Genomic DNA, 12,128 nt, shown 5'->3' with positions numbered 1-12,128 from the left:
CCAGGGATGAAGCCAACTTGATCGTGGTGGATGGATAAGCTTTTGACGTGCTGCTGGATTTGGTTTGCCAGTATTTTACTGAGGATTTTTGCATCAATGTTCATCAGGGATATTGGCCTGAAGTTTTCTTTTTCTGCTGTATCTCTGGCAGGCTTTGGTACTGGGATAACACTGCCCTCATAAAATGAGTCACAGGGGAGTCCCTCCTTTTTGTATGTTTGGGATAGTTTCAGAAGAAATGTACCAGCTCTTCTTTGTACCTGTGGTGGAATTTGGCTGTAAATTTGTCTGGTCCTGGGCTTTTCTTCCTTGGTAGGCTATTTATTACTGCATCGATTTGAGAATTTGTTATTGGTGGATTCAACATTTTCCTGGTTCGGTCTTGGGAGATCATATGTGTCCAGGAATTTATCCATTTCTTCTAGATTTTCTAGTTTATTTGCATAGAGGTGTTTATAGTATTCTCTGATGGTTGTTCATATTTCTGTGGGGTCAGTGGTGATATCCCCTTTATCATCTTTATTGTGTCTATTTGATTCTTCCTTCTTTTCATTATTCTAGCTGGAAGTCTTATTTTATTTTCCAAAAAAACAGCTCCTGGAGTCACTGATATTTTTGGAAGGGTTTTTTGTGTCTCTGTCTCCTTCAGTTCCCCTCTGATCTTGGTTATTTCTTATCCTCTGCTAGCTTTGGGTTTGTGTGCTCTTGGTTCTCTAGTTCTTTTAGCTGTGATGTCAGGGTATCAATTTGAGATCTTTTTAGCTTTCTGATGTGGGTATTTAGTGCTATAAACTTCCCTTTTTTAAATTATACTTTAAGTTCTAGGGTACATGTGCACAACGTGCAGGTTTGTTACATATGTATACACGTGCCATGTTAGTGTGCTGCACCCATTAACTCATCATTTACATTAGGCATATCTCCTAATGCTATCCTTTTTTTTTGAGACGGAGTCTCGCTCTGCCACCCAGGCTGGAGTACAGTGACGGAATCTCAGCTCGCTGCAAGCTCTGCCTCCCGGGTTCAGGCCATTCTCCTGCCTCAGCCTCATGAGCAGCTGGGACTACAAGCGCCTGCCACCACGCCCAGCTAATTTTGTTTTTGTATTTTTAGTAGAGACGGGGTTTCACCGTGTTAGCCAGGATAGTCTCGATCTCCTGACCTTGTGATCCACCCGCCTCAGCCTCCCAAAGTGCTGGGATTACAGGCGTGAGCCATCGCGCCTAGCCCCGCTATCCCTCTTAACACTGTTTTAGCTGTGTCCCAGAAATTCTGGTATGTTGTCTCTTTGTTCTCATTGGTTTCAAAGAACTTCTTGATTTCCGCTTTAATTTCATTATTTATCCAAGAGTCATTCAGGAGCAGATTGTCCAATTTCCATGCAATTGTGTGGTTTTGAGTGAGTTTCTTAATCTTGAGTTATAATTTGATTGTGCTGTGGTCTGAGAGGCTGTTTGTTATATTTTCAGTTCTTCCACAGTTACTGAGGAGTGTTTTACTTCCAATTATGTGATCAATTTCAGCCTAAGTTCGATGTGCTGCTGAGAAGAATGCATATTCTGTTGTTTCTGGATGGAGAGTTCTGTAGCTATCTATCAGGTCCAGAGTTCAAGTGGAGTTCAAGTCCCGAATATCCCTATTAATTTTCTGTCTCGATGATCTGTCTAATATTGACAGTGGGGTATTAAAGTCTCACACTCTTATTGTATGGGAGTCTAAGTCTCTTTGTAGATCTCTAACAACTTGGCTTATAAATCTGGGTGCTCCTGTATTGGGTGCATATATATTTAGGATAGTTAGCTTTTCTTATTGAATTGAACTTTTTACCACTATATAATGCCCTTCTTTGTCTTTTTTGATATTTGCTGGTTCAAAGTCTGTTTTGTCAGAAAATAGGATTGCAACTCCCGCTTTTATCTGCTTTCCATTTGCTTGGTGAATTTTCCTCCATCCCTTTATTTTGAGCCTTTTGTATGTCTTTGCGTTAGTTGGGTCTCTTGAATACAACAGCATACTGATGGGTCATGACTCGTTATCCAGCTTGCCATTCTGTTTTTTTTAATTGGGGCATTTAGTCCGTTTACATTTAAGGTTAATATTTTTTTATATGTGAATTTGATCCTATCATCATGATGCTAGCAGGTTATTTTGCAGACTTGTTAAGGTAGTTGCTTCATAGTGTCACTGGTCAAAGAAACAGTGTGTTTTTGTAGTGGCCAGTACATTTTTCCTTTCCATATTTAGTGCTTCCTTCAGGAGCTCTTGCAAGACAGGCCTGATGGTGATGAATTCCCTCAGCATTTGCTCATCTAAAAAGGATTTTATTTCTCCTTCGACTATGAAGCTTAGTTTGGCCAGATTATGAAATTCTGGGTTGGAAATTCTTTTCTTTAAGAATGTTGAATACTGGTCCCCAATCTCTTCTGGCTTGTAGGGTTTTTGCTGAGGTCCACTGTTAGTCTGATTGGCTTCTCTTTGTAGGTGACCTAGCCTTTCTCTCTGGCTTCCCTTAGTATTTTTTCCTCCATTTCAACCTTGGAGAATCTGATGATTATGTGTCTTGGGGTTGATCTTCTCATGGGGTAGCTTACTGGGTTTCTCTAGGGATTTCCTGATTTGAATGTTGGCTGGTCTTGCTAGGTTGGGGAAGTTCTCCTAGATGATATCCTGAAGTGTGTTTTCCAATTTGGTTCCATTCTCCCCAACTCTTTCAGGTACCCCTGTTATTCGCAGGTTCAGTCTTTTTACTTAATTCCATAGTTCTCAGAGGTTTTGTTCATTCCCTTACCTTTTTCTCTAATCTTGTCAGCAAGATAGTCTTCAAGCTCTGAAATTCTTTCCTCCACTTGGTCTATTTGGCTATTGATACTTGTGGTTGCATTATGAAGTTCTGATGTTGTGTTCTTCAGCTCCATCATTTATGTTCCTTTCTAAACTGGTTATTCTGGTTAACAGTTCCTGTAATGTTTTATCATGGTGCTTAGCTTCTTCGCATTGGGTTAGAACATGCTCTTTTAGCTCAGTGAAGTTCATTACTATCCACCTTCTGAAGAATGGAATTCTGTCAACTCATCCATCTCAGCCTCAGCCCACATCTGTGCCCTTGCCAGAGAGGTGTTGCAACCATTTGGAGGAAAAGAAGCACTCTGGTGTTTTGAGTTTCAGTGTTTTTTCATTGATTCTTTCTCATCTTCATGAGTTTATCTAGCTTTGATCGTTGAGGCTGCTAATCTTTAGAGGGGTTTTTGGTGGAGACCTTTTTGTTGATGCTATTGTTGTTGCTTTCCATTTGTTTTGCTGATGCCAGTGGGCACGCTCTTGTATAAGGTGTTTGGCGACCCCTGTTGGAGGGGTCTCATCCAGTCAAGAGGCAAGGGCCCACTTAATCAAGCACTCTGGCTGCCCCTTGGTGGAGGGGGTGTGCTGCACTGGGAGGAATCCCAGTCATCCAGATTGCCTGGATTCCTCAGAGCTAGAAAGGGGAAAGACTAAGTCTGCTGATCTGTGGAGACCATGGCCACCCCTCCCACCAGGGGCTCCATCCCAGGGAGATTAGAATTCTGTCTGTAAAACCCTGGCTGGAGTTGCTGAAATTCCTGCAGAGAGGCCCCAACCCGTGAAGGGGTATGAGTCAGGGTTCAGCCTAAAGAGTCAGTCTGGCCATGACCTGCCACCACCACTGTATGGTCTGCACTGTGGTAAATTCCTTCCGGGTCCCAATCGCCCAGTCTCTCCAGCACCAGCAGGTGAAAATGGCAAACTGGAGCTACAGTGATGACAGCAACCCCTACCCCAAGGAACTCAGTAGTCTTATGTAGTCTCCAGTCAAGAGGCCACCAAGAATTTACACAGCTCTGTGCTTGGGACCCAAGGCCCTGGTGGTGTGTGCTCATGAGGGGGATCTCCTGATTCACAGGTTGCACAGATCCTTGGAAAAAGCATGATTTCCTGGGCAGGGTAGCACAATCACTCACCACCTCCCTTGGCTGGGGGTGGGAGTTCCCCCTGCCCTTTGCAGCTCCCAGGTGGGCTGTCGCTCCACCTGCTTTTCCTCACTCTCCATGGGTCATGCCAACCACCTAGTCAGTCCCATTGAGAGAAGCTAAAGACCTCAGCTGCTGGTGCAGGATTCACTCACCGTTTTCGCTCTTCTTGTTGGGAGCCTCTGACTGCAGTACTTCTTATATCTTTAAAGGAAATCCAGGAATTACTAACAACCAGTACCAAAATAATCTTTCAAGAAGGAGACTAATTATAAAACCCAAGAAAAAGTAGAACAGGAAGACAACTTGAAGAGATCTAAAAATGCATAAACCATTACCACTAGCCATGTGTAATTAAGTTTAAATGTAATCTAAATAAAATTTTAATGACATTTAAAATTCAGATAAAAATACTCAGAAGACTTTGAACAGAAGGTGATAGGATCTGGATGTTTTGTCCCCTCCAAGTATGTTGAAATGTGATCCCAAATGTTGGAAGTGGGGCCTGATTGAAGGTGTTAGGGTCTTGGATCCTTCATGAATGGCTTGGTGCCCTCCCCACATTAATGAGTGAGTTATCGCTCTATTAGTTCATGCAAATGCTGGCTGTTTAAAAGAGTCTGGCATCTTTCTTGCTCCCTCCTTTGACATGTGAAATGCCTATTCCCCCACCACAACTGAAAGCTTCCTGAGGTCCTGACCAGAAGCAGATGATGGCACTATGCTTCTTCTACAGCTGTGCAACTGTGAGCCAAATAAACCTCTTTTCTTGATAAATTACTTAGTCTCAAGTATTCCTTTATAGCAATGTGAAGTGGACTACCAAAGAAGAGAACTTCCCCAACATGATAAAGGGCATTTATGAAAAACCAATAGCTAATATCATACTCAACAGGAAGAGACTGGCAGCTTTCCCCCTAAGACAGGAACAAGACAAGGATGCCTACTTTCACTGCTGCTATTCAGCATTGTAGTGGAAGTTCTAGACAGAGCCATTACATTAGATAAGAGAAAGAATTAAAAGCATCTAAATTGGAAAGGAAGAAATAAAACTATCTCTGTTTGCAGATGACATGACCCTATATATAGAAAATCCCAAAGAATCTAGAAGAAAGCTGCAGAGCTAATAAATAAATTGAGCAAATTTGCAGGGTGTATGATCAACAATCAAAAATTAATTTTGTTTCTATATACCAACAAGGAACACATCAAAGAAATTCCATTTATAATCACAGCAAAAAGAATAAAATACCTAGGAAAAAATTTAACCAAGGTGAAAGACTTTACAACCGTAAGCTATAAAACACTACTGAAACAAAATTAAAGACTTAAATAAATGGAAAGAGATCCTGTGTTCATGAACAGGATGACTTCATAGTGGTTAAGATGTCACTATCACTTAAAGTGATCTAAAAATTTCACACAATCCCTATCAAAATTCTAAAGCCTTTTTTTTGCAGAAATAGAAATGCCAATTGTTAAATTCATATGGAATTACAAGGGACCCAGAATAGTCAAAGCAATCTTGAAAAAGAAGAACAAAGCTGGAAGACTCACACTTCCTGATTTCAAAGCTTACTATAAAGCTACAGTGATCAAAACAGTGTGGTACTGCCATAAGGATAGATATACAAACCAATAGAATAGAATTCACAGTACAGAATTAAACCCACACATGTATTGCTAATTATATATACCAAATTTCTAAGAAACAGGTAAAAGGTGAATGAAACCAAAAACAAAGGAGAAATCCTAGGGTACCACGTTGATTCGATGGGGGAAGTAATAGTCGCTTTATGGTGCTAGAATAACTGGACTTCCAGATGCAAAAGAATGAAGTTGGGCCCCTACCTCACATCATCTATAAAAATTCAAAACGGATCAAAGACCCAAGTATAAGAGCTAAACCCTATTACATTCCTAGTAGTTATAAAACTCTTAGTAGAAAACATAGGGGCAAATTCTTCACGACCTTGAATTTGGCAATATAGTCTACAACATGACATCAAAAAAGCATGAGCAATGAAAGAAAAAAAAAATGGAACTTGATCAAAATTAAAAATGTTTCGTGTGTCAAACGACATTGTCAAGAAAGTGAAAAGACAACCCACAAAATACGTGAAAATACTTGCAGATCATGTATCTGATAAGGGTCCAAGATATATAAAGAACTACCACTCAACAACAAAAAGACAAACAACCAATTAAGAATAGGCAAAATACTTGAATAGACATTTCTCCAAAGAAGATATACAAGTGGCCAATAAGCAGATGAAAAGATGCTCAAAATTGTTAGTCATGAGAGAAATGCAAATCAAAACCACAATGAGATACCACTTTGTAACTACTAGGATGGCTATTAAAAAAAAAAAAAAAGGAACAAGTGTGGAGATACAGGAATCCTCATACATTGCTGGTGGACATTTAAAATGGTGCAGCCACTATGGAAAAGAGTTTGGTGCTCTACAGAAAGTTAAACATATGACGCAACAATTTCACTCCTAGGTGCATAACCAAAAGAATCAAAAGCAGGGACTCAAACAGATGCTTGTATGACAATGTTCACTGCAGCATTATTCACAACAGCCAAAGGTAAAAACAACCCAACTGTCTACCAACAGATGAACAGGTTAACAAAATGTGGGATATATTAAATACTTACAATGGAATAGTATTCTGATACATGACACATCATGGAAGCACCATGAAAACATTATACTAAGTGAAATAATCCAGACACAAAAGGACAAATATACTATAATATGATTCTACTTCTATGAAATATCTAGAATAAGCAAATTCACAGAGACAGAAAGAACAGAGGTTACCAGAAGGGAGAATGAATGGGAAGTTACTGTTTCATGGGCTGAGTGTTTCCATCTGTGGTGATGAAAAAATTCTGGAAATAGATAGTAGTCGTGATTGTAAATCATGAATGTAATTAATGCCACTAAATTGTATACTTAAAATGGTTAAAATGGGGCTGGGCACAGTGGCTCATGCCTGTAATCCAGCAATTTGGGAGGCCGAGGTGGGCGCACCACTTGAGGCCAGGAGTTCGAGACCAGCCTGGCCAACACGGTGAAGCCCCATCCCTACTAAAGATACAAAAATTAGCCAGGCGTGGTGGTACACACCTGTAATCCCAACTATTTGGTAGGCTGAGGCAGGAGAATCGCTTGAGCCTGGGAGGCAGAGGTTGTAGTGAGCCAAGATCATGCCACTGCACTCCAGCCTGGGCAACAGAGCAAGACTGTCTCCAAAAAAAAAAAAAAAAAAGTTAAAATGGTAAATTTTATGTTATGTACATTTAACCACAAAAATATTTTCAATTCAATTTCCAAGTTAAACTAGCTACATTTCTTGTTTTCTTCTCCACAAAAATGTTACTGCTCATCACTAGCTGCATTTCAATTGCTTAATAACTAGCCACAGGCAGCTGGTGCCTACAACCACCACATTGGATAGCACAGATATAAAACATTTGCAATACCACAAAAGTTCTAGTACCTAGTTCTTTCTTACAAGCCAAAATCAACAATTCCAAATGCAAAATGATCAATAAATAAGGAAAACAGGGAGAAAACTGGACACTCAAACAACGAGTACCTTCCAGAACAAGCTTTTCCAACCCAGAGCCTGCGGGCTGCATGTGGCCCAGGATGGCTTTGGATGCAGCCCATCACAAATTTGTAAACTTTCTGAAAACATTATGAGTTTCTTTTTGCAATTTTTTTTTAAGCTTATCGGCTATCATTAGTGTATTTTATGTGTGGCCCATGTGGCCCAGGGAAGCCAGAAGATTGGACACCCCTGTTCTAGAGGGTGCATTTAAAAATCATAAATAAGTGGCAGTTGCATGTCTTTCAGGCTGAAGGAAGAGGGTATGAGGCCAATACATTCTCCAAAGGTTTTGAAAAGAGGAGTTCTACAAATTAGAAGAATAGCAAAGACCAGAATATTAGAAAAGAAATTGTGGCCTACGTGACCGGTAGCTTTGGATTATATTCTCTGGGTCTTGGTTTCCTCATCTCTTAAACAGGCGATTCAACTAGATCTCATTGGTGCTTTTTTAAAAAAAAGAATAAAGATTACTAACATCTTCAAGATCAGTCAAGATTAAACTAAAATTCAACTGGGTTAAACTCTAGTTGTACTCAACACTAGCTGCAAACTAGAAGACTGCTTTGATCCATGACAACAAAATGGAGTCTTTAGGGTGGTACCAAGGCATCTAGAGTTGTTAAAAGCTCTGCAAAGTGATTCTGACACACTATGAGGGTTAAGAACCACTATGCTGGAACACAAGTGACTGTATAGTTCAGGCAGGAAAAGATAATGGGAAACATTTTCCTCTTTTCTTCTGGTCAGGCAATCGAAGCTGTATCTACACAGATGGCAACTAACAAGAGAAAGGTTAAGTATATTACAAATAAAAATCCTTTGAATTCGACTTTTACAATCCAGGAGAGAACATCTGTCTGAAAAAGAGCCAAGTAGAATAGAAACAATAAATAACTAAAACCAAAATTTTGAAATGAATTCTCATGTATTAAAAAATGAATCCCCTATTAATAAGTTGAAACACTAGGTTGTTCATCTAAAGTTCACAGAAGAAAAAGACGTAAGCACAAAGGGAAGATTTCCTATAGGCGGAAAGTTAGCATTTAAAAGGGTCAGGGAATAGACAGGTGTCTGTGAGACCGGACCACAAAGGTACAAGACCCACATTGCTTTGAAAACTTTTTAACATCAGTCTGCCAAGGAGAGCCATCCTTTTCTACCTATCACAGAATTAAAAACAAAACAAAACATTAATGATTCACAGGTAGACAATAAAGTGGGAGGGTGAAGGGGTAATCTGTTTTGCAAGGTCATTACTAAAGATGATGGCTAACATTTACTGGCAGGTTCGTCTCAGTACTTTCCAGTCACTATCTGGCTGAATTCTTACGACAACCTTGTGAGTATGTATGATTACTATCATTTTACGGTTAAGGAAACTGAGAGACATAGAGGTTAGAAAACTTGCTCAAAGTTACACAGCTGGAAATAAAAGAGCTAAGATCTAAACCCAGGAAGTCTGGCTCCAGAGCATGTGCTTAACCTGTATGTACTGTTTTTCCCTCTCTGCCACCTTGTATGTCTACACCGGCATGGAGGTCTGTGACTGACTGAATGGTAGCTGGAGATACAGACACAAGAAGAGGAAGGGGAGTGGGGAACAGAGAATAGCATCAGGATAGCAGCTACTCCAGAGGACAAACCAAGGATGGGACTCTGAGATATGTACATGAGGAAAGGGGGAAGTATAAATTTTCCCTAATTCTCTTACCTTGGACTGTAATATATATATACCAAATTTCTGAGAAACAGATATAAGGTGAATGAAACAAAGGACAAAGGAGAAATACTAGGTATTCAACTAACTTAAAATCCAGAGGTAGGGAGTAATAAGGTAAGCTATGTACAGGGAGACTGCATTCTGTATCAATCCTAATATTCAGAGAAAGAAACAGCTTTACCTGAGAAATAGAGGATTTTTCAGTTCATAATGCAAGTACATTCTCTCTAGCAGAAGACAGTTAGAACACATGGGCAGATATCACAAACATCACAGCCATTATAGAAGTACATCCCAAACTGTAAGCAAGTGAACTGACATTCTGGTTTATAAACTCAATGAGTTTATTTAGGTAAGGGACTAAAACGACTTTTAGATCTCTAGGCATAATAGATCAGAGGTAACTGTAGCATGTCTAATAGCCCAACCAAAACCAACTGAAGGCTAGTTAACTCAATTCTACAGAAAAAAAAAAAAATCCCTAAAACTAATTCTAGATATATATTTTAACATTCTTTCTCACCTAAACATCTTCCATAAGTAGAACTGATAAGAGTTCCAACAAACCACATTTCTCATGACATTATTACTAAACAATGAAACAAGCATACCGCAGATAGGAAAGGAACTAAAATAAAGGGGCTATAATAAACTGTAAACTAGACAGTAAGTCTTGGAGTAAATTAGGGTTTGGCTGCAATCTGGGAAAAAGTTTGTGCTGGAAAAACAAAAGTACATTACATGGTAACCTTTTCACTTCTTGCTTTTACTCTTTGTTGTCAAACAACAAACATAACAAGTAAGCAGTATATCATTGCAGGTACCAAACATAGCCTTTTTAATACACAAAACAAACATACTAGCAAGATGTCCTTCATTTAGAAACAGGTATCTTGTGCTCATTAAGTGTTTATACAAGCAGACTAAACCCGTCATTGGGATCTGGAGTTTCTCATGAGTATGCTCAGGTCTCAGAACTGCTGTGGGATGATTAATAAGGGATTGCTGCAAAAAGAAGACAGATTTGATGGGTTTTTCAACTTACGAGGAATTTTTCCAACTCATAAAAGTAAACTGAAGCCTCTTTCTTGGCAAGGCAAGCTACTCAGTAAGAAGAAAAACTTCATAATGCATTATCTAGACTATAAAAGCAAAAAACTGAGAGCCTTCCCTAGAGATAAGTAAAAGGAGTATACATCCAAGGACACTGGAATACAGATAAGAAACAAGAATCCAAAACTTTTTAAAGGATACGGTCTGTGCCAGGAAACAATGTTCTTCCAGTCAACAGCTCGGCCATTATGCATCCCACTGACCAAATATCAACTGGCAAAATTAAAGAGAAATAAAGTACATGCAATGTCACTGTTACTATTCTTGGCAACAATGGCAACAAATGAAACCGTAACTAGGGGTGAAATATTCAAATTACTATTTAAGACATCTGAGGCTCAACAATCATAGTCATTTTTACAGAAATAAATAGCTTACTAAGATCACCTGACTAAAGGGCTATTCAAAGGTGTGGTAAGTCAAAACATACTTAAGAGAAATAAGCTGTTTAAAAAGGGGTAAGTTTCGTATTAGCAGAATGGTAGATTCTTCCAAGTAACATTGAGGGGTTAAAATTATGGATTCATTGTCTTTAGGTATAAGTACTCAGAGAATATATTAAAATCTAAATAAATAAAAACCCAATTGCTAAATCACAAGATTTAAAGGCTGTGTATAAAACTCCACTTCCCCATCTGAGGAAGTGAAATGTTTTTACTTGTAGGCTTTAAAAGGACCACTGAGGGAAGAAAAGATATTTCTTCCCACTCCCACCATCTCTACTTCTGAGAATCCCAAATGCATCCAACATGGAATTAAATAAGGCCCTAAATAACCAAGGCAAGTAATACCTGTCTGGTTGTAATGCATCCAGTTCAGCATGATCTCAGGAGCCCTGTACCACCTAGTGGCCACGTAGCCTGTCATTTCATCATCTGTGTGCCGAGCCAGTCCAAAATCCAGAATCTAAAGGGCAGAAGAGGAACAGACAAATTGCTAAGACTGAGAAACAGGCAGGGGAAACAAACAAACAAACAAACAAACTTCTGTCGCCTTATTAAAAAGGAGAACAAAATAGCACTTTCATAAAAAGATTTCCTGGTCCATGCTTAGAATGTATGGGAAATATACAGCAAGAACTTAAACTGAAATGACAAAAAGCAAAACAAAAACGTCACTCCTAGGTATTTAATCAAGTGCAATGAGAACTTATGTCCACACAAAGGTTTGCACATAAATGTTCACAGTTGCTTTACATAGCCTCAAACTCAAGCAAATGTCCATCAGCAGGTGGACAGATTTAAAAATTCTGATATGTTCATAAAACAAAATACTATTACCAATAAAAAGGAAGAAACCACTGACACACACAATACCGAATCATTACACAAAGCAAAGGTCAGACACACAAAAATACACACTATATGATTCCATTTATATGAAACTCCAGAAAAGATAAACCTAATCTATAGTGTTAGAAGCAGATGCATAGTTGCGTGGAGCCAGAATTAGGGGTGGAGGGATAGGGATTGACTAGACTAGGAAGGGACACAATAAACTTTTTCTTTTTCTTTTCTTTTTTTTTTTTGAGACAGGAGTCTCACTCTGTCACCCAGGCTGGGGTGCAGTGGCACAATTTCGGCTCACTGCAAGCTCTGCCTTCCTGGGTTCATGCCATTCTCCTGCCTCAGCCTCCTGAGTAGCTGTGACTCCAGGTGCCTGCCACCACGCCAAGCTAAATTTTTATA

General features: G+C 39.3%; 1 protein-coding gene across 2 annotated transcripts in view; it reads right to left on the bottom strand.

Annotated features, from left to right (window-relative positions):
* MAPK14 (mitogen-activated protein kinase 14) overlaps positions 1 to 12,128 on the bottom strand; it is a 94,798-nt gene that overhangs the window by 25,793 nt on the left and 56,877 nt on the right. For both annotated transcript variants that reach the window (XM_011986581.1, XM_011986582.1), the window contains exons 9-10: positions 11,232 to 11,346; positions 10,582 to 10,653 (exon numbers count right to left, since the gene is read on the bottom strand). In XM_011986581.1, the coding sequence (XP_011841971.1) occupies positions 10,582 to 10,653; positions 11,232 to 11,346 (187 nt within the window). The remainder of the gene's footprint in view (positions 1 to 10,581; positions 10,654 to 11,231; positions 11,347 to 12,128) is intronic.

Source organism: Mandrillus leucophaeus, unplaced genomic scaffold (genome assembly GCF_000951045.1).
Source record: "Mandrillus leucophaeus isolate KB7577 unplaced genomic scaffold, Mleu.le_1.0 Scaffold3, whole genome shotgun sequence".
Classification (NCBI taxonomy): Eukaryota; Metazoa; Chordata; class Mammalia; order Primates; family Cercopithecidae; genus Mandrillus; species Mandrillus leucophaeus.
Note: the sequence above shows the minus strand (reverse complement) of the source record. Positions and strands in the feature narration are given on the sequence as shown.